This window comes from Trachymyrmex cornetzi, unplaced genomic scaffold (assembly GCF_001594075.2).
Source record: "Trachymyrmex cornetzi isolate Tcor2-1 unplaced genomic scaffold, Tcor1.1 scaffold83, whole genome shotgun sequence".
In the NCBI taxonomy this organism is placed as follows: domain Eukaryota; kingdom Metazoa; phylum Arthropoda; class Insecta; order Hymenoptera; family Formicidae; genus Trachymyrmex; species Trachymyrmex cornetzi.
The window spans coordinates 5,265,170-5,288,474 of NW_017300169.1; the positions used below are offsets into that span (position 1 = coordinate 5,265,170).

At 32.9% G+C, this 23,305-nt stretch overlaps 1 protein-coding gene across 9 annotated transcripts in view; it reads left to right on the forward strand.

Moving 5' to 3' along the window:
• The window catches only part of dnc (phosphodiesterase dunce), a 215,054-nt gene that overhangs the window by 98,395 nt on the left and 93,354 nt on the right, over positions 1 to 23,305 (forward strand). For 6 of the 9 annotated variants that reach the window (XM_018519405.1, XM_018519408.1, XM_018519399.1 and 3 more), the window contains 2 exons: positions 19,333 to 19,521; positions 22,049 to 22,081. In XM_018519405.1, coding sequence (XP_018374907.1) covers positions 19,333 to 19,521; positions 22,049 to 22,081 — 222 coding nt within the window. Of the gene's footprint in view, positions 1 to 11,896; positions 12,486 to 19,332; positions 19,522 to 22,048; positions 22,082 to 23,305 lie in introns of those variants that run through there. The other 3 variants (XM_018519401.1, XM_018519403.1, XM_018519406.1) reach the window with 2 other exon arrangements.

Consider the following 23,305-nt stretch of genomic DNA (forward strand, 5'->3'; position numbering starts at 1 on the left):
TTCTAAATGATAAGAATTGTGTCGCTCAATCGGAAAGCGATTAACTGAGGATAGGGCTTTGAGATAAAAATTATCGGAGTGCAAAAGAGAACATGAGCTGCCGTATTGCGTGATTTAACGATCTTTTGTGGAAACTAGTGTAAAGTATCATGATCGCTTAAGACGAAATGGTAATATACCCATACATTCCTCTTCTCATCATCTCTTGAACGTTGTGAAGCGAGAGCTTATTGAGATGAACTGTAATCTTTTAATACTGCTTTAAGATCATATCCACTGAGGTTTATTAAATCCGATCCCTTTTTGCCCTAATGCTAATGTAATCAATGTACTCTCGTGATCGCGGGAGAGCTTACCGACTACACGACGAAAATCAATTACCATCCGCTGTTCAATATAGCAGGACGAGGTCACGAAATAATGCATTAATATTAATACTTGTGATTGATCAACAGTAAGATGATCATCACACATTATATTTATTCTTATGGTCCTACTCCAGTCATATTCAAGACGAATTTATTTATAATTTTTCATATATTCTTTATATGCCTATATAACAATATCTTGTCTAACAAGGAAGCCTCTCGAAGTATTAAATTCTGATTTTAATGAAACCTTGTGTACACATAGATTACGTAGGCGACGCGACAGTCCATTTGATACTACAAATGCTCCGAAGCATTTTTTGATTGGTTAATTAGTAAAATTTTTCCATTTAGTCAATTAAATTTTCGAAGCATTTGTAGCGTCAAGTAGACCGCACTTGTAAACAGATGAATTTATAAAAATCAATTATGACCAATTAACGGTTTAAAGGTGATCCTACACGGTCAATAATACTGATCAGTAATATTAAATCAGTAATACTGACAGTACACATCAATATTTATAGTATTTTTACACGATCGCATTATTGACAATATATTTCACTTTTGTTTTACGTACGTTATCTATTACACTGTGACATACTGTGACATGAATCCTAATAAAGCGATATTAATGCTCGAAAATTAAAATCCAGATTACCGTCAGTACCCTATGTTACTTCATCAATATCAACCACACACGGTCAGTATAATATTGTCAGTATTTGTTAAAGTAATGACAGTATTATTGACCGTGTAGGGTCACTTTTAAAGAGTGAAATTACCTCTTATTTGTAGATGTTAATTTCTTTTATTATATCTTGAAAACTTAAGATATCAAATAAGTTTTGTATGAACATTCTTGTATGTATTAAAATTATTTTTATTTTTTACGTCACAATAATAATAGTTTTAAAAAATAATTTAAAAAACATGAATTTTTAAAAGAATTATTTTTAAAATATTGGTGTACATAAATAGAAGTAATTTTACTATAAAACTTTCATATGACACATTTTCTGATATTTTGGATAGTTTTTAAGATATAACCAAAAAGGCTGAAAATTATTTTATATATATAAAGGGCAATTTTCTCTCTTAAAATTGTTTATTATTGGCTAACTAATATTTTCTAAAATGTCGTCTATTTACGTCATCTATATGTACACAGTTTTATTAAAATTTCGAGAGGTTCCCTTATACAGTTTATCGATAAAACATCTCACATGATTATCGACGATACATGATCAAAAATACCAGATAAGAGATTGGCTATTTTCCGCTTTATGAAGAAAATAAGAGTAAACTTTACATATTAAAATACATTGAACACTTTTTTTATTACATAGTTTCGCGGAAAACATGGTGAAACGTCATATTTGCATATTCTCTCGATCGCACTTGCAATATTTTCTAGATTATCGTTTCAAGAGCAAGGGAGTTCGGTGAAAAAACCGGATTTTTCACATGGAGCTTCATATTCTACGCGATCATTTGCATAATATTGTATTTATGCTGTCATGAATCGCACGCTGAAAGTATTTCGATTGTCTTTTTTATGACGTCTTCGGATATTGTATCTGCGAGCGTGCAAGAAGTTCTTGACACAAATCTGGCGACCCTGAATGATATGTAGATGATAAACGCCCTTAACAATCGCGTAGCACGCTAACTCTTATGGATCGATATTATTACTACGTTTTTAAGCAAGATTCAGGCTACCAATCCAAATTCTTCAGTTCAATAATCTGGAGTCTGCTTCATACTTTCGCATAATCATAAAAATTTCAACCACTAAGATGGCCATTTAAATTTCAGATATTAGAGTTTTTTCTTCTTATGACGATCCTCTCTGACGCAATAATCTTTATAACTTCTGCATGTATACGTTAGACTTCGTTGTGCAGTTTCGTTGTTGCGACACGAAACCAAAAAAAGGCATTCGTGGAAAACGTACATGGCGAACGTATAGAGCTTAATGCTAGTTGATGCTCGTTAACGGACGCCTACACACGATTTCGCAGCTCCGACAAATGGAGTTTGGCTTAAATTGCGTTCAGTGGAAAAGCCCACCGTCGATACGGTTCGTAAACAAGAGAGCGAACCCGCTCCGCGTGTCGAATGGGGATACATCAGATCAATTTTTTATGAATACTCGAAAAGAATCGATATATACCCTTATTCACACCCTCCGCAGATCTGCCCTTAACTCCGGCTTTTCTTGCAGCTGCTCGACGTTTTATCGGCGCTCTCACTAAATCCCGATTGCTCCTCAAATTGATAAAACGTCCACTATTTGCTCTTCTATCAATCGCGAGTTCTTAAAAAGACTTCGTTCTTCTCATTGAACATCGTTTATCACAATGCTTTATCGCAGTGAACGCACACTACACCTCATTATTTACTCTGTAAAATTCAAGTGTAATGTCAAATTACACTTAGTGATTTATTTATAACATTTATACTCTCGATTTATTAACTTTTAATTATTTAATTACTTCTAGAGATCGCCATTGCCCCTACTCAATATGTAGTTAATTTAACTAGAAAAATGGAGTTAAACAATTTAAATCAAGAAAATATACATATTAAATTTAATATAAATTTATTATAATATTTAATAAATGCATATAATTAATTATTTATTATTTACTTAGTGCATATGTTAATACTAACATTGTTTACTTTAAAACTAATTACAAAAATGGATTGATTTATATTTTGATTCACATGAAATTTAAAAATAACGCAATATCGCTTAAAGGGATTGGATTACCACTTACCACATTGCTTATTTGATATCTGATCCTCTTAGTATTCGATGTATTACATTTTGAAAAGATTTTCATTGGAAAATCTAAGAAATTTAAAGTAAATAGAATCTTTGAATCTTATAAAAGACAGCAAAAGATCCTGAGACAAAAACATACATTCACAGTATAAATAGAAATATGTATATATGAGTATGAAAACATCTCTCTTACATTGCTTTAAAAAATCGGTGAGAACAATACAATATTATTTTGGAAAATTTAGCTTAAAATTGATGCTTGGAATAAGAATTATTTCCATTTGCTCCATGTTTTGATTTCATACGTCAAGAATGCTTTCTGGATCTTAACGCGATAGAACTCAAAAGAGGAAAGCGGATTTCTTCAACAAATCTGTCTTTTCCTTTCTGCAGCGTAATTTCGTAAGTGATTTACTTTTATTTCATTTGTAGCTGTAGTTCCTCATATCAAAATTTACTGAAACTCAATAAAAATTCAGAAGTAAATTTAATTTTATGTTATAGTGCAAAAATGCATAAGCAAAGTTGTGTGATTGAAAATTATCCAAAATGATAGAGAATTAATAATTATTATATTTTTAATCTAGTTTTCCTGGGATACATTTTTTTTAGAAAGCACAAATCAATAATATTGTCGTATAGACTAAATAATAAAAAAAAGACTTCCATTATTTACAGAAAATTCAAGATATATTTTGAGTGTTAATTCTAAATATTAATCAAGAAACAAGTTAATTTGTTTAATTTACAAAATATTATTCTTTAATTTAATAGCTATTAATGCGTTCGATCTTTGGCTCATCGAGGTTTAAATAAAATCACTCTACAAGTACGACGCATATCTAGCTTTGTAAATGAGAACGAATTGCATGATTTATTCTCAAGCTCGTTTGCGTTCACATCTTTCTGAGCGGAATTATCTTTTACTGTTTGTACTAGTAAAACATTACCCGAATATATATAATTTGGTCACGTAAGTTACAATTCACGTGTAACTATTTTGGCGAAATTAAAGGAGCGGAATGTATGCGAATATAAATTTAATTAATTTTCCTCATGCAAATAAAGAACCGGATATCCAATTCAAGATACGTTCAGTTTTCAACGAATTTCCTTATCGTTATTTTTCTCGGTTCGGAAAATCGAAACGTCCGTTGCACTTTTGTTCACGCATGTTCATCCCGTCCTTTACCATCCATCACTCACCTATACGTCTTCGTGAAAGGGATTTTTTCCCTAACCGTATCATATATCACCCTGAAATCGGCGCATGCCAATTCGAGATTTCCATGTAAACGAGATGACCGTCTCGTCGTCGTGTTCGCATTCGCACGTAAACAGAATCTAGCGATCGATGGTGTACTCATTCGTGAATAAATGTGAATCGTGATTGCATCTTGTTTCCCACGTTACGCATAATAACGACTTTAATTAGTGTAACGAGGTTGTGGGAGTTGGCCGGAGCAGAAAGATATAAAATCGTCATATATGAATTTTTACACCCGCAATAAAGCATTTATTTAGCTTTTTAAAAACGAAACAAATGAGACGATAAAACATATTTGAAAGAGCTGATTGCCTCAAAAAGTGTTTCCGCGCATCTGCGTTAAAAATTCTGTGCTGAAAATTTAAACCGATGAAAATTTATATTCATAATATCTATGCGCGTGTATCTGTCCCTATATCCCGAATAACAAATAAACAGAAATAAATGAATTATGAAGGATTTGTAAATAAAAAAGAATATCAGATACAGTTCGCGCTGCAGCAATTAAATTTTATTTTAGATGTATATGAAATAAATATTGGTAACACAGTTTAATGTACATATGGTGGATTTTTTTTTTTTTTTTTTTTTTTTTTACATAAATCAACGTCTCATTGTAAACATGCAAGTTTTATAAAATACGAAAATGGTTTGCAAGAAAATAAGTCGATTATACTGCTCTATTAAATTTGCCCCGCAGGCGTCAGTATCTGTTTTCTTTTTGGTGCATCCTCCCCGTGCTTCTTTATCGCCACAATATTTCGTTACAGCCGATAAAAGTCGTGTGCACGCCTTCATAAATATCCGGTAAACTTAAACTATAAAAGTTCATATTAAATTAAACAACGAGGCGTGTTAATAAAACTACGAAGTCGCACTCGCGGCGAAGTTTACATACTCCGAAATGATGTACGTCAGGTTTATAAGATAAGTGTAAAAGTTACCTCGACAAAGTGCAGCTGCAATTTATGTATAACGTTGTAATACTTTACTTTCATTTTTTCGCCAATCGTTGTTTTGATGGCTATTTATTGGTTAAAGGTTCCGCACATATATTAATCTACCTATCACCTCTGAAAATATAATACGCCATATATCGAGCAGATATTATATACATATTATAGATAGATATATACAGATATATAATAGAGAATAGCTCAAAAGATTTCAAATAGAAGAAATTAAAATAAGAACATCTACGAGCCAAACAAATAAATTTTAATATATAAATATAATAGCCTTGACTTTAAACATAAAAATAAAAATAAAATAACATGACATACATTTTGACTTCGAACTTTGAAAATGACTCGAAGGTGGTCGAAACGTTAGTTTTAGGTACACATATATTCTCATGTTATTTTATTTTTATGTTTAATGTCAAGACTATTATATTTATATATTAAAATTTGTTTGTTTGGCTCGTAGCTATTCTTATTTTAATTTCTTCTATTAGATATATACATTTTGTGTAATTACCTATAATAGCTAAGATTATTTTATTAATAATATTCAGTACATTTAATGTAATTAATGTAACTTATATAAAGCCTAATAGTTTTTCTTATCAATACATTTAATAAAACTTACTTCACTTATTTCTTACAATATTTACAAATAGGCAGTTCAATGAATTCGATAAATCGAATCATTTTAATAAATAAATATTTCATTTTCTGGAAACGAGATATTATCAACTCGTTATCATTTTGCATTTTTATGAGCTTTCTTTATCGTTACATTACGTAATATATTTTATGGATAATTAGAGACAACCATATTTCGCGAGATGCAATTAAGTGATGCATCGATTTTCCTTGCGATAAACATCGCTTTGCCTGTCATTGTTCGTTCTTCCACTCGAGTTAATTCTTCAATTTGCGTCAATAAAATATAAATCAGGTCGTCATTAATTCCAATTTATTAAATTTTCATAGTGTTAATCTCTCGTGATTGTAGATATTTAAAATGACTCTCTCTCTCTTTCTCTCTCTCTCTCTCGCTAACGATATAGCGTTGCGATAATTACGATTAAAATAATTATATACTATTATTACGTTACTGATTACAATATTTTTATAAAGAATGAGTGTGCTCATGAGATAACAGTATATTTAGTGTTCTCAGAGCTTTTTAACATCACATTTCTGACGATACAATTCAATCCCAAGCACATGCCGAATAATCGGGAATGTATTATTCTTTTGTTCCATCTGATAATCCCTTTTATTTTTCTGACAACGATTGACATCAATGGGTCGTTTATTCATTTGAAATAACGGTCACAAATGAAATTGTTTTATCCGACATATCCGTTGTCCCTATTGTTCATCGTCATATAGAAGAATAAAAGATCGTTGTCGTTATCTCCTACATATACAAACGTTTAATCTTTCACAATTATTTTGCAACAATCTCTTTGCGCTTTCGTTGCGCCAGAGGAAGACTATGTTGAGCACTATAATCGAATAAGCGCGAAATTCGAAGACCTACAACGAATATCTGTCATGTTTTACGGAAATATTTACGCGATTCGATGCTTGCGTAATCTTACAGTACTCTTTATTGCGCTCTATGAAGCACGCTTATACGATTAATGCGAATTTATTAACTTCGCAGAAAACGGCAATTTTATATTTGTGTACTGTTATAAATCGTACAACGATGAAATATGACACAGACACACAATGATTCTATTTATAATATCAAGGTTAAATCTCCTTAATTCATTCCATATTTCATCTCTCCTGACATATTGATAATTGATTATTCAATTAAAGTTACTCGAATATCCAATGGAATATTCTACTCTCCACGACGAATTCAACAGAATTTTAATTTGGGGATTAGCTACAAAAATATTTGAAATTAAATAACAAAAGAAGAGAGAGAGAGAGAGAGAGAGAGAGAGAGAGAGAGAGAGAGAGAGAGAGAACTGATCACATTTTCGCAAAGGAAATATTTGCTTCGGAGTTTGTTTGAAGAATCTCTGATCGAAAGGGAAAACACGAGGGCCTCTTGTGAGAGGGAGATAGAGGATTCCTATCGTCGTTAGATAAGCGAAGTGCAAGCTTATATATATGTGGCAAACCGATTTCATTCGTCGAGAATGATCGCAGACTTCGAGAGCGTGATGCGCGCAGCTATACTGTGGGTATAAGCAACAGACGCCAGCATGGCAAGAGTCAGTTCGCGTCCGGCACGCGACCGACGAGGTTGGTCGCTCTTCGTGAAGTAAAGATCTTTTTGAACTTTGTATCGACATTTCCCCACGGCCTTGAAATATCAGGACAGTTGTCGGAAGCAATTCCGTTTGATTCCAATAGTTAATTCGTGATTAGTCGTGATGTAGAGCCCTCGCGCGATTCACAAACTTCGACGTTTGCTCGTACGTGAACGTGAGCGGTACTCCGATGCCAGCGCACTAAAGTTCAAATGTTTAACAATCTAATGACAAACTGTCGTTGAGTGCTCTCGTGAAGGGTGCTTCTGCGAGACCTCGAGTTGTAAATGCAGGATGGTTAAGTCCAATCGATCGCTGTGCGCGTTTGATCGATATTTCGACGTAGTCGTGTGAGTGTGTACATCGAGATTGTGTCATTTAAAAAAGGAAACAATGTGTTTTACGAATATCCTAAGAGCAATAACTTATACTGTGGTAAAAACAAAAAATGTTAATCTTCAAATTCTTTGAAGTAAAATCTCGTTCTAAAGAGTGAAAATTGAGTCAGGTTTTGAAAAAAGATGGTTTAATTTTGTAATCTTTAAGAGTGAGATTTCACTTTTTAAAGTGAAATTTACTCTAAAAGTTTTAGAAAGTACGCGCGTGTATAATACGTATGGCTTAAATAACGGATAATTCATTTTACCGAGATTCAATTTTTCATATTAATTACTGTGCAAGGTCCTTTCTATAAAGGAAAGTATGTATAAAGGGAACGTTTAATATCTTTTGTAAAAAGTAACCACGAGAATGTATGTAATATTAAATGTGAACGATGTAATGGAATTTAGAAAATTTAATTCTTATACTTTGAAAAAGCAACGTTGGAAAGACTTATCGAAGGAATAATGAAACACATTTGTCAGCGGGGTCAAACATTGATAGCTTACGTAAAAAAAAAGACTTTTCTTTTCGTATTGAAAGTAATCCGAGACGTCTTCCATTTTCCATTGGCTTTATTAGTTTTTCTGTATATTCAAACATTTGTCGTAATCGAAGTCATTTGTATGTATATCACGAACACATCAGCGGCTAAATTATCGACCATGATTGCGTACGTTCCAAATGCAAAACATTTGGAACCTGTTCCTGTGGCTTTACTTTATGATTATTGCTGTTCTACAGCGGATAAGCAATTTTACATATAGCTAAAGATATCTGAACTTTGTGCGTACTACTGTACGTTCTATATTCGCGGAAAAATCATTGAAAAGACTAGTTGTTATAAAGAAAAAAATGGTAATAAATGTATAGCATACACGACGAGTTACCTTAGCATTGATTCTGATAAATCGATTTTACACCATAGCCAATGATTAATACAGGTTTATTAATTGATATCCACAGCAGAGACCTAGGTTGTCATTGAATTTGGAACTTCATTGAGTTTGGCGTTGTCACGTAAATCCGTAATGAATTTATCCACAGGATATACACGTAATTGGACTAGATAAATAAGTTACAACGGTGTCCAGATACGAACCGAAAATATTACAGAAAATTGTAAAAATAAAGGTCTCTCTTTCTCTTTCTCCCTCTTTCTTTCTGTGAACAGAAAGGATGCTGACTCTCGTGTTGGTTACTCTCTCGATTACGGAAGAAACTTTCATCTTCTCCAATTTATAAGAATCTTTATTGTATTTTCTCAAGTTTATTGCATCTTGAAATCACAACAGTTTATAACTGTGCTTTTGAAATCGATATACGAGCCATGAGAAAAATGTCAAGTACTATATGACTATTCGGAGAACGCGTTATTTGCGCTATTGTGTCATTCTATCTTTATCATTCATTAAATGTAAAACAAAGAACGTTAATAAATAGCATTGATAGTGCGTTTCCTCAAACGCAGCCTGTATTAAGCTGTAGTAAATGAAACGGGTCTAACGATTATAATTTCGAGGATTCTGATATTTCTGCATAGTAAATGAGGAAGTCAATTTACTAATGGGATAGCAATAAATCGTACAATTTTTTTATTTCTTTGTACAAATATTATTATCATAGTTGTGATTTTGATAAAGTGATGTCGATTAATTATTAAAGTATTTTTTATTAGATACTTTGCGCACTGTTTACCGACTCCTAACGCCTTTTAATTGTCTTTATTTAATTGTTTGATTAAGAGGAGTCTTTTGTTTATTTTTGTTTTATTTTTAACTTTAATACAAATAAATTTTATCTCATTTTATAGCTGCACTATTTATTTATCAAAACATCTTCAAGATGCGAATAATTTTTTCGCGATCTTTATAACGCTATTCCAAATATACAGATATATTTCAAACGGTATCTTTTTAATTTTGCATAATGTACCGAGATATTTCTCCGGTGTGCTATTTGCGTACTTTCTTCTCGTCCTTTCCAATCTTTACTCATGTGCGTGATTTTAAAAGCGTACTAATTTAATTGCCCCAAGCACAAACTTTCGTGTTACACTAATTAGCGTATTGCATTAATAGCTGAGGTCTTTGTTCTAAGAAAACAATATACCTAACACCTCTGTTTCTTATAGTACCTTTATAGCAATAGCTTCGAGACAGACTTCTTCGTTCCATTATTATTCTTATTATGATAATGTCATATCTTTATTATGCATAGAAGTACAACAACATGCTTGAAATTTATTATTTAGATTTTAATCGCACAGTTCTAATTATTGCGGAAAATAAAAACAAAATATTTTCAATCTAAAAGTGATCATATATAATCTCGAATTTTAAGAGAACATATTTAAGGTGACTTCAGACTCATTCCTATGGCGAAACTAGAAAAGTGTTCGACATCATTCGCATCGTAATTAAGTTAACTCGTTTTTCCCCCTCTTTTCCTTTTTACTCTTTCAAAAGCACTTCTTATCTTTCAAGAGATAATTAAAGTAAATCAAAATATCTAATTAATGAACTAGAGATCATATCAGAGATAAAAAAACAAGGATAAGATATTTTACGAAGATAACTGTAGATAATAAAGCTTTTAAATATTATCAGGCTATATCTAATTAATGTGAAAAAAGCGTTCTTTGCAACACGTAATATTAAACAAAAAGAAAACTTTTATTGTAAAATATAAATCTGCAAATTGTTTTGCAGAAGATATAATAATTACATTTCCGTCTTCTCGGAAATCCATTTACAATCCGCTATCAGTGTAGCCTTTGCTCAACTATATATTAAGGGAAATCGACCGGCGAGGACTCAGTTATAAGTTGCTCCAATTAATCGGCAAAACCCACGGCCGAGATTGTAACCAACTGTCATCTATTTCGAGATAACGTCGCATATTCTCGTTAGGAGAACTTTACAGATTCCGTCAAGACTCAGACGCATCTTGTAAGGATGTTCTTGCAACGCTTCATGAATGATGCATTCCCATCTTAGCGTTTCTCGCTCTGTTTACCCAGCGGAGATATCATGGCAATATGGATGACCGTCTGCGCACACACACACACACACTCTCTCTCTCTCTCTCTCTCTCTCTCTCTCTCTCTCTCTCTCTCTCAACTTCTCGGTGCTCCCAGGAAAGATGGGAATCAATTTTACGAATGGCCGCTAGTGTTGTCAACTCTGCCGTCTGAGAGATCGCTGTAAACATTTCAAATTGACTAGAAAATGAAACGTGAAAGTCAGGATTGTAATCCAGATGATAGTTGGATGTCAGTATTTCCTTGAGAATTAAAGGAATTAAAAATTATTAGCTCGACTCTCACTCGAAAGAGTATATTGACTTTGTTAGAAATTCTAATTGTAGTGTTATGTTATTTATACGTTATAATCTTGATTTTTTTTTCTTTTTTTCACGGTACTTTTATTTTAAAATGTAATAAAAGTGAATCCTCAATTAACTGATGAATTGAAAGCGTGACCTGGATGAAAACTGTTTCCCGGGCAGAATGGTTATAGTTGGTAAACAATGGCCAGCACTTTCACGAAACTCAAATAGGACTGAAGCACTAAATTGTCGAGTTATACGAAGTACCAAAATTCTCTTTGGTTACGTTATCTCACGGCGCAGATAATACAACTTGTTCGTAAAACTGCGATGTGTGTTACATCGTGACTCTCTGTACGACATGGATCGTAATGTATGAGCTATTATTCTGTTAACTGATGTCTGGTCTGTTACAAATAACATCGTAAAAAATTACTCTGACTAAAAGAATGTTTTATGGAACCTTTTTCGCGCTGAAAGAGTCATATTTTCACGTTTATGATAATGCTGAGATATAAATTGCGAACCGGTACAGAGAAAGTTTCAAAAGTGTTTCTGGAAGAGATCATTTGTATATAAATTGGCTAATGAACTGATATAACGATGACATTTCGCAGAAATTTTAATGAGAGCGAAATAATTACTTTCAACACGCAATCGCAATCGTAAATATCGCATGTACGAGTTGATTTTTCAATCAATAATGTCGTTCACCCGGTGTTAATCCAATTGCTACAACCAGTTGGACCGAGAAACAGTTCAGTAATAGGAAGACTCGAAAAACACGTCGTGTTACGCAACCTCGATGTAAACGCACTCAACGCAAATCGTTGAAGATAAATAACGGTCGATGGAAGTCTACTCTGGTCTCTCCGGATGCTACCGTGACGTGCACATGTGAAGCTTATAAATATCAGTAGAAACGGAGAACAGTGTTCAAACGTTTTTCAAGATGGATGAGTACGCCCTCGTTATATCCCACGAAGTCGCTCCCAGACTGGCGCGTAGGGATTCGGGAACCATGAAAGTAACACTTCCGTTGACCTCCTTCAGGAGGCACAGCGGGTGCGTTTCTATGCTCTCACGAGTGAAGCCGCACCCGAAATTGGTGTACGTCGCAGTTCCGTAAGTGCTCTATAATCTTTACAATTATCGCCACACAAAGAAATATTGTACATAATTATGAGAAATTAAACGTGCCTAATTGGCACAGCCACTACAGTACAATCAAACTGGAGTTTATTAATATTTTGTTATTAATTAGTTGCTATATTTTCTAAATTTGTTGATTCACTTTTAATTTATAGAAAAATTACTTCCCTCAACTATTTAATTCCAGTGTAATAACTTGTAATTGTTTTTTTCCTTCTTAATGATAAAAATAATGTATGTTAACACAATTGCTGTGTTATCATCGAATACAGAAATTTATCAGTAATTTGTTGCTAATGTGTCACACATTTATTGATTTACTTTTAATTTATAAAATATTATTTCCTTCAATTATATATATACTTGGTAACAAATGATCTTTTTTTATATTGCAAATGTGAGCAGTCATTTCCAATGTATTTTTGCCTGCTTATGAATTTGCATTTAAATTTGATTCCCAAAACACAATTTTGGGAGCTTTTATGACGTTATAGCATCGGCAGTAAATTTTATTTATAAATTTCATTTACATCACGCGAAAATAACAATTTTTAGCTTTGAAATGCATTTTAGTTCGTTTTAATGTTATTTTTTATTTTCAAGTTATATTAATTTGAAAATAGCTCTTTCTTTATATACATTATTATTAAAATTGTCATTTTTTAGTACCTTTTTCACGTCATTTTTCTAAAAATTGTAATGTGACAGCAAAATCCACAACGGATTCATTCAGTAAATAAAAATATATCAGAAATAATTATTTTTACTCGTATTACAAAATGATGTTGGATATATCATTTAAATCTTATATTAAACCCCAATTTTTTAAACGTATTATTAATATATAATATGTCATGAAAACTAGAGCTAACATTCATTTTTATTGATATTTCTTATCAACATCACAAAATTAATAAAAATTGACTGTTTTGATGCAAAATACAATTTTAGTGTTGACCAGTGTTATTTAATTCCAACATAATAATTTATACTTGCTTTTTCCCTTTTTAACGATAAAATAATTCGTCATTTGTATGATACGAATACTGACTTTCGGAGAGAAGTTCAGGAATAGCCATGGCTAATTCAGTTCCAATGAATAAAGAATACAGAACTGACTGTGTAAATAAATCTGTCAATCTAAATAATTACTATTCGAAACATTTATACACAGTGCTCCATTGCCGAAGATGTTACGTCTTAAAGCGTTTCGCTCAGCACGATAGAGAAGATGCATTAGGAAATGAGCGTAGAATAATCGACGTCGGCTGATAATCTAGCAATCACGAACGCCGTAAAACGAGCATTACCTTAATGCAATTACCCTAATGCATGCACGCGATAGTATAGGTATTTGCAGTGCTTTATTAAAATGAACTTTCGATATGTACATATTTCTTGTCAAGAAATAACTTGCATATTATATTCATCAAATGGCTAAACAATTCTGAACCAGTTCGCCTTCTTTTTGGCACGAAAGTTTCTTTCGATACGACCTTGCCACATCCCGCTAAGCGTACCTTTCTTCTTGCTTTGTACGAAACGCGAACGCGGAAAAGTATTAATCTGTGTCCTGAGTTCTGATATTATTTATCCGGCCGACAGAAGAATTCGTGGCATTTATATCGTGAGGGAAAGTTCATCATTTATAGCTACCTTCCTGCCGTGAAACTGGCCAGAAAAGTGGCTATAAATGATGACGAATTCACACGAAATCACATTTCGAAATCGATAATGAAACCTTTGGTTTCGTTATCGATTACGGAATGCGAGCTATAAGTGATGAACTTCCCATCACAATAATGCCGCGGATTCCTCTGTCGGCCGGATAAATAATATCTGCAGGACTCAGGTAACTGATCAGCAATCACGGACAACATGGATGATCCGAAGGTGATACGTGTTAAGTGTGTGTGTGTTAATTGCGCGTATAGGAACGATGCATTTCACACACATAACGCATACTTCCGGCGAAATTCGCACGCTGATGGAGCTACGTCAATTGAATCAAGCGTGCTACATCAATTAGGAGTTTCGATAAACAATCGATAGTACTCTTGCGGCCGTTTAATTATGCGCCGCGATACGTAAATGATACACGAAATCAATTAATGCACGCATTCGTCGAGATATAACGAAGCAGAGTATTGCTGCAGATGTTAGTAAACTAGTCGTTCTATAGTCAATTACCTGAGCAATTCAATTCGTTCTGTTCCTTTGATACCATCCGTTAGCTTTTATCTCCATGTGTCTGCATATATTATAGACAATTTAATTAATTCTGATCATATCGACTAGCAATTGATCCAAATAAATAGCAAATCCGATTTACAGCTGTATATTCTGTCTCTATCATTGATTTGCGATTGCTATTGGGATAAATAGTTGAATATTTCGTACCGTACCGAAATGTAATAAATAGCATTTGCCTTTATATGTCCGGAGATTAATGGTAGCTTGCTGAACTGGCGATTCACGTATATAACATCTATCAAAATTGCACGTGAATTTACGAATCGATAGACACGAACACGCACAAATACTTGCTTACGAGCATGGCTTTTTGTGCCGAGTGTCGCCAATAAACGGCGTCGAATAAATAATTTTTCCAGCAGCAGATTTTGCGATTAAAGCGGCAGACAACAGCTGTGCAGTGTCGTCAACATACGATTGTTGTACGAATTAAACCAATAAATTGTTTGAGTGAAGAACCCTTATCTCGCGTCGCATTGAAACATTCACTAAATAAAATTCGTTGAAATTCATCGAGAATTTAGCATTGCATGTTTCGATGCCTGTAACGACGTGCCAACGTAACTCGATGGAAGTCTAATTTTGGAGATTTTTTTTTTGAGCTGATAGATGCGGCTTATGAATCGCGGAAGTACGTATTAATGACATTTATACTTCAGCATGCAACAAATATTGGCTGTCTAGGCTTGGTTCTGTCATGTACAAACAAACGCACCTTGTCCGCCGTGCGTATCTCGTTTGACGAATGTCTTCATGCAAATAGTGTGTTATAGTTATCTTCACGTAATACATTTCTTTATCAATAGCATTTACGTTCAGATTGCGCGGGGCACAATCATGGACCTCTATCATTGACAATGGCCGGACTGTTAGTCATATTGAATGACAAGGTTACGAAATTAATCACAGTTTACATAACACGATGTAATGATTGTTATCGTGCACGGAAAAATGTAACCGCGCTCGCAATATTCTCTCGATGCAAACAGAAAATAAAAGAAAAATTAATTAAGTGACGGCCGCATTATTGCAAGCAAACTACCGTGACCACGGTAACTGCTTGCTTCCGACTTTACAGACACTCTTTGAAAACATGCAATTTCATTGCTACAATGCGACGCAGCGAGGGCAATAGTAGAATGTATATACATAAAGTATCACAAAGGTATTGTATTATATTACCTTCAGCCGCGTTCGTTTTACGAGTTCATACGGATCGACTTCTTTCTTATGAAAATGTAATTAACATCTTTAGGGGAGATAACTTAATAATTACATTTTTTTATTTACGTAAAAACTCTGCTTTAAATTATCGAAAGTCATTATGGGCATCAATTTGCTCAGACTGTTTTTAGGAATTCATAGAAATTTCATTAAACGTTAAGATCACGCGAAGGCACGTGTGAAATAGATAAATGATTTGATTTAATGAGCACTCAGGTGACAAAAGTTTCGCTTCAATTATATCTGCTAGAATTCCCACGGGTCTTAACTAGATATATTTATGATGCAACGTGAGCTAAAAAGGATACAACTCGACATTTCTTGGCATCGTAAGAAGACGCTTGCTCGTCGTTAGCGTAATGAGGAAGATTTTGTTGCCCATTTTACGCTTCATCTAATTAAGGTCGCTCGTTGACAGATTTTTCTTCCACCTGCAACGTGTTGATCATATATGGCGGCTGTATATGTGGAGTATATGCTCCACATACGTATGAATTTTCTCCGATTAATCAAATCTTTTTCCTTAAATACACGATATATCACTAAAGAATTATTTCCATTTTAGTTAATATAATTAAAAAAGTTACTATAAAAATGATTATACACTCATAATGGTACAAGAGCGTTGTCAACATTCTAAATTAAAAATTAAAATTATATAATAAAGTGGTAAACACACACAGAAGTATGAAAGCCGGATCTGAGTGCTTATATTTATATGACGATCATTAATGATACAAATAACAAGCGTTTTAATCTTAATTAGGTCATCTTATTAATATCATGATAATGTTATAATGTAAATATAAAATAGTATTAAAAATTCAAAATCCCGAAATATGACCGTAGCATAAATCAATTGTAACAGTTAAATTTACACACAACTCGGACACATGATTGGCACGATCATCATGATGAAGAGAGGTTTCGTTGCTGAATATTATAATAAATTGACATTTTAATCAGAGATTTTTATATTTTATTTATATATTTTCGCATGAAGCTTTGTAACGGAATTGTTTTAATTTTTAACATTATTTATTCCGGCTCGGCTTTCGTGCTCCTGTTTATTACTTTGTATTTAATCTTTAAGCTTATTTATTATTCATTAATTAAAGTTAAATTTTAAAAGTGCATTAGATGCATTTAGGAAAATTTGGCTAAATAGAGTATTTTTGTAGTCATTCTGAAGTCATCTTTTCCGTATGACTATATCTTACCCGAGTTTACGCTATTTAATTAGTATGGCGTCCAATCATCATTATTAAATTATATTTATAATTGTTCGCCGAGATATGCTCCCCACGAGATTTTCGGCCAGAGTTTTGGGTAAGAAATTCCAAATTTTTTGAATGTGCTAAGATAATTCAAAGTAAATATTCGTGTTTCTCAAAGCTTCATCTTTGTTGAAAATATTTTCCAGATGTTTTCAATCAGATTTACATTTGGAAATTGGAAAGGCTAATCCATCGATCAATATCATTTTCATATTTATAAAAATTTTGTAAAAAGTATAGTCTCGTGGAAAGCATCAATAATAATGAATTGTGACACTAAGTAAATAAATTTTAGTGAATATAATGTATTTAAAAAAAATATATATATATACATATATAGCTTTAATTTTTAATATACTTAGTTTCTCTCAAAGAATTGTTAATAACGTTCTTGTACGACTAATTGTATTAAAAAATTGTATTGTATTAAAAAGTGTAATTATCTGAAACATACCTAACATTATTTTCGAGTTGGCTTTACACTAAAATATGCTGAATCTTCGGAATAATAGAACAACGGTACAACGATGTATGTGGAATTGTTTTTATGACGTCAAAGAATAGCACATACTTTTTACGCTGTGTTATTGTGAAACGGACGCGTATTTCAGATATTTATTTTTGTCATTCCATTTAGGTTTCTCAATTTCCAACACGTTTATTTTAGTTCATCCAATTCGTATCTACATGGTCGAAGACCTCGAACAGCTGTTTTCATTGAAACTCAAATCGAAGTTTAAACCTAACTATGTTAATCACGGTTAGGATTTGTTTCTGTTGCAAAAGAAATGTACTTATATTTAAAAATCAGACATACAAACATGCTATATAAAACATATAGTATCTAACGAAAACTTCAAAAATCCAATAGGAACGATGCTTGATAAAAAGCGTTTTTACTTTGCGAATATTGATGACTTAATTGTGTGTATCAAGAGTAAACCTTTATGTACAATTGAGTCATTCGTGTCTTGCGCATTTTTTCTTTGAAATACTAGGAGTACCTAGTTAAATATTAATCTCTATTTTTTCTTTTTTTTTAACATACAACTTTTTAAAGATATTAAAGTATAGAGTAAGGTGGTACAATTTCATGATAGGTACAATTCTGACCATAATAAGATCTAAATTCAATTTCAAGGTTTAAGTTGATAATCTCATTATGAGGAAGGTACTAAAGGATACCAGAAAAAAATTAAATTCGAAGAATGGATTCAAATCTTATTTCGTTTAGAATTATATCACATCAGAAATTATTCTATCTTACCTTATATAACAAATACTTAATATCTTTTTTTGTATATTTATAAAAGTCCAATTTATTATTATTGATTGTAGCTTGTTATCGTGCTTTCCATGAGATTATACTTTTTATGAGATCTTCATAAATGTAAAAATGACATGAAAATTAACCCGGGACACGAACGAATCATCATATATAATAAAAGAAAAACATTGTGAATATTAAAGGAGTAATAAAAAAGCACGATCGAAAAATGGCACACGAGTCCTCGAGTATACTTTTAAAGAAAGATCAAGAGGGCACCGAGTCAATTGCGAAAAGAAAGCTTAATCAATTTTGTTCATTGCTTCTTATAGAACCAAACGCGATACATTTACAGACTACAGAAATTGATAAAGGTATCCGGATTCGTCATCAATATATTTTAATGCGCGCTCCATTCATCTTGCTCATGATACCGAGGCGGTATTCTATTATGGCGATATTCTATATTCCGTCCAACGAGATCATAAAGCACAGGCCATATTTTGTATTTCCGTATACACAATACAACTCATAAACCTGTTTTATCGGACCGAGAGTAGTTTTGCAAGCGAAAAATTGTTATTTATGCGCGCTATCGTCGTGGATTTATGCGAAATTCTGCTGCGAGAATCATTTCTCGCTGACATCGTAATCCAAGATTACTGACTAAAAGTTAGAGCAAAGTTATTACTTCTCGTGTGGACGCGACGTAGAATAAAGAGGACTCTGTGCGCTCAAGTCCTCTGAGGTGAGAAATCTGTAACTCGTTTCTAATGAGAGTTTACGTTTCTCATTACAGTTTCGACGTGGAAAATGGCGCCTCGACTTTGGATGGCGGCGCCGGCGGTGGCGGCGGTGCCTCACCAAGCGCGGGGCTTGTTCTCCAGACGCTGCCCCAGAGGAGGGAGAGTTTCCTGTACCGGAGTGACAGCGACTTCGAAATGTCGCCGAAGTCGATGTCTCGAAACAGCTCCATCGCCAGCGAGAGGTAAGCATCCTCAATATTTTTTTTCCTCCGCGGTCTCTTCCTTTCAACCCCTCGCGATGACGTTATAAATCGATTATCAGTAAATCGGGGCTTATATGAATAACGAAGATAGATTGGTGAAGGTTGTTTCGACGCTGCTTGCGAAAAAGCCCATAATACTCCTTTTTAAACGCATTCGAGAAGGAGGATTTATCAGCTTTATGAAGAATATTGATTGAATATGAAAGTAACATTTATTTACTTATTATAAAACGCGACACGTGATTTTAATAATATTTATCATATCATACTTCACTGCCTGCTCGTGAATGCACACATTAATCAAATAATTTTGTAATCTACTTTTTTCCTATTTACTGAAAAGAATTATTTTTCTAAAGTATCTAGAAATTTAGCTAGAACATCCGAAAATCCAAAAATAATTTTGTTGGTTTATCAAAATAATTATGTAAGACGCTTAATGAGAAATGCTGCAAAAAATTTGACATTTTTACAACTAATTTAAGTATTTTACATAATTATTTTGATGGTCCAACAAAGTTATTTGTAGATCTATATCTAATTAAATTTTTGGATATTTTAACGAATTTCTTTCATGCACGGAGAAAACGATTTTACTGAAGTATCTAAAAGTTTAGATAGATACAGATCTGAAAATAAATTTTATTAGACTATCAAAATAATTTTGTAGAACGCTTGAGCTGATTGTTAGAATGTCAAAACTTTTTGCTGCGTTGCTCATTACGTTTGACATAATCCTTCTACATAAAAATTTTGATAATCCAACAAAATTGGATTTTCAAGTCTGTATCCAGCAAAAGTGTTCTCTCCGTGTGTAGTTAAAAGTTTTATTCACAAGAAGTTTCACGATTAACTTACTCCGTTATAAGTTGCAAAAAGCAAAATTTACATGAGAAATACTTAACTACAGAAACGTATTTATAGACTTATTTTATAGTTTATCTTTTACATGCAAAGAAAATGTTCGACATCTAAAGTTCGATCTAAAGTTCGACATTTCACTTCAAACATGTTTTATTGAAAATGCATAATTATACAAGCGTTGAAGCAGCGTTCGCACGATTAAAAATATACATAACACAAATTAACACAATTTTGCGCAGGAAGAACCATTTCGCCTTATTTATTTATTCAAATCGCACTGTGCGAATTATTGATTTGCAATGACGCAAATTGTTCGCTTAAATTTCAAAATAATATTGTAATATACACATGTGTTACGAAATCTATATGCATGCGTGCACATTATAACACTTTCTGTAATTCTACGATTGAAAATTTCATCGCGTGTTCGTTCAGTCGTAAATTAATCGTAATGTTCGTCGCTCCGCTATTTACTCTGGTTACCAGTACATACTACAGTACCAGTCTGTAATATCGTTGGAGGTTGTGGGAACGTTTTTGCGGCAACGAAGAGAACGCGTATCGATAATGCAGGTGCCTTCTTCGTAGATATCATAGCTTCAGACGGAAGCCGATAAAATAGAGAACGGAAGAGACCTTTGTTAGTGGCGCCGACAATACTGCCGGCATAATACCCGACAAGATACGTTATCTTCCCTTGAAATAGTTGGATGATAAACGACTCAGATGATTAACACGACTGTATCAATTATATACGCAAATTGTACACTATTACTTATACTATTTTAAATTCGATTTTATCATTGATAATTAAAAAATAGATTTTCGTTTTTGTAATGTACGTGTAATGAACGTGTGATATCTTCGTTGTCTGCAATTGTGATTTATGCGTGTAACAATGTCATTTGGTCCCACAACTATACATACGTAATCAGTTCGTGATTGGTCTTCGTGCTTTTGTGTATCTTGACAAAGTATCGTAGCTTTTTGATAACGGTGATGCTTACTTGGTTCTTACTTACTTTTTCTCACACACAGATATCATTACTTCACTTGCATACACATATGTTCCAATCGTCTACAGCGGGATGATGTTTCCGAATATGTTATTATTCTTTAAAAAATCGTAATAATAATAAAATAATGATATTTATTTATAGAAATGAATTACGTATACACAGAAATAACGATTTTACCGAAGTAACTAAAACTTTAGATGTGAATATAGATCTGAAAATAATTTTGTTGGACCATCAAAATAATTACATAGGAATCTCAAATATAATGAGTAATGCTGTAAAAAATTTTAACATTCTATAATAGTAACAAGTTCGAGCGTGTTGCATAATTATTTTGAGAGTTCAACAAAATTATTTTCAGATCTGTATCTAAATTTCTAGATATTTCAACGAAATCATCATTTCCGTGTATCCGCATTTCCTCAATTCGAGAAACTGCAGATCTAAATTTTGATTCATTTTACGCAATTCTAACGTTTGATATCTCCAGATAATATCGTACTGACGTATGTAAAGTGTAATTTAGAAGCATCATCTATTTGCTGTTGTCTATTTAAGTGTTTTACCGTCGCTAGTGGGTGTTGGGGTTTGACGATATGATGTATGTGATCCTTGGGTTGCAGGTTCAAAGAGACAGAGCTTCCTGTTGAACGAGCGTATGTACTCGATCCTATTATCTAACACTCATTTTTGTTTTATTCCACACTTAGATTCCACACTAACAAGTCATTCAACACCCCCGTATATCATCACCAATGTAAAGCAACATCCTAATAATTAACCTAATATTTCACTAATATAACTTTACGTGGACGACCAATCTGTTTCCCGAATACTAATGATAAACGTGCATGTTACGTTTCCGTGTGAAATTTTTTATCTCTATTGCGATTTTATGTTTTAACGTTGCGAATATTGTCTATCTTTGTCGTTAAATTTAATTAATTCCTATTTTAATTAAATACATCTCTTACAAATGTGATGCGTCATTTTACCACTAGGTAAAATATGCCCAGTCGACACCAACTAAAAGTAATATAATATAATATCAATGTAATTTCGTACTCAACAATAAATGTAATATAACATATGGTATTACATAATAATTACATTGTTGAGTGAAAAATTATAATTAATATGTTAGTTTCAGTTGGTACTGCAAAATATTGAGATAATAATATACAATTAAATAATTATTAATTATTATTATTACCAGTCCGAGATGTTAAAAAATTTTGTTAATTGATCGTTAAAGATCGTTTACAGACTATATGATTGTGCAATCTACGCTTGTGAGCCTTATGACTTGTCGGTATTTTTTATTGTTTTTAAATTATATCATCAATTTTTGTGCATTTCTCCGATAATTTTTCTTTGGTGATCGCAAACTTGGACACAAGATCGCATCGACCTCACGTATACGCAACGAATACACACAGCTTTAGCATAAAATCATGCAAATTTCGCGCTTACGCAACAGCGACATTGCTTTACGAAATATTACGTAATATTGCTGATTTAGAGCGTAGATTTAGGTGGCTAAAATGGGCATAATCCATGTTGAGTCCCGTCATCATTTCTACATTATAGAGACATTGTAAAAAAAAAGGGATTATATTCGCTGCGTAATAATTAATATTCTCTTGCTGCTTTTCGCCGGTCTTTCAGTTCAGAGTTGGAAATGTCGAATATATCGCGTACTATATATATTTACGCTTGCCTATTATCGTGTCTGGCAAATTTTGTTATTCTGTACGGGAAAATGCGCGCTGTACGTTACAATTCAGTAATGTTGTTTGATCGTCGGATTACGATAATCTTTCACGTTTTGCGAGTTAAGCATAAGTATTACTAACTGCATGTTGAACATAGTTGAACGT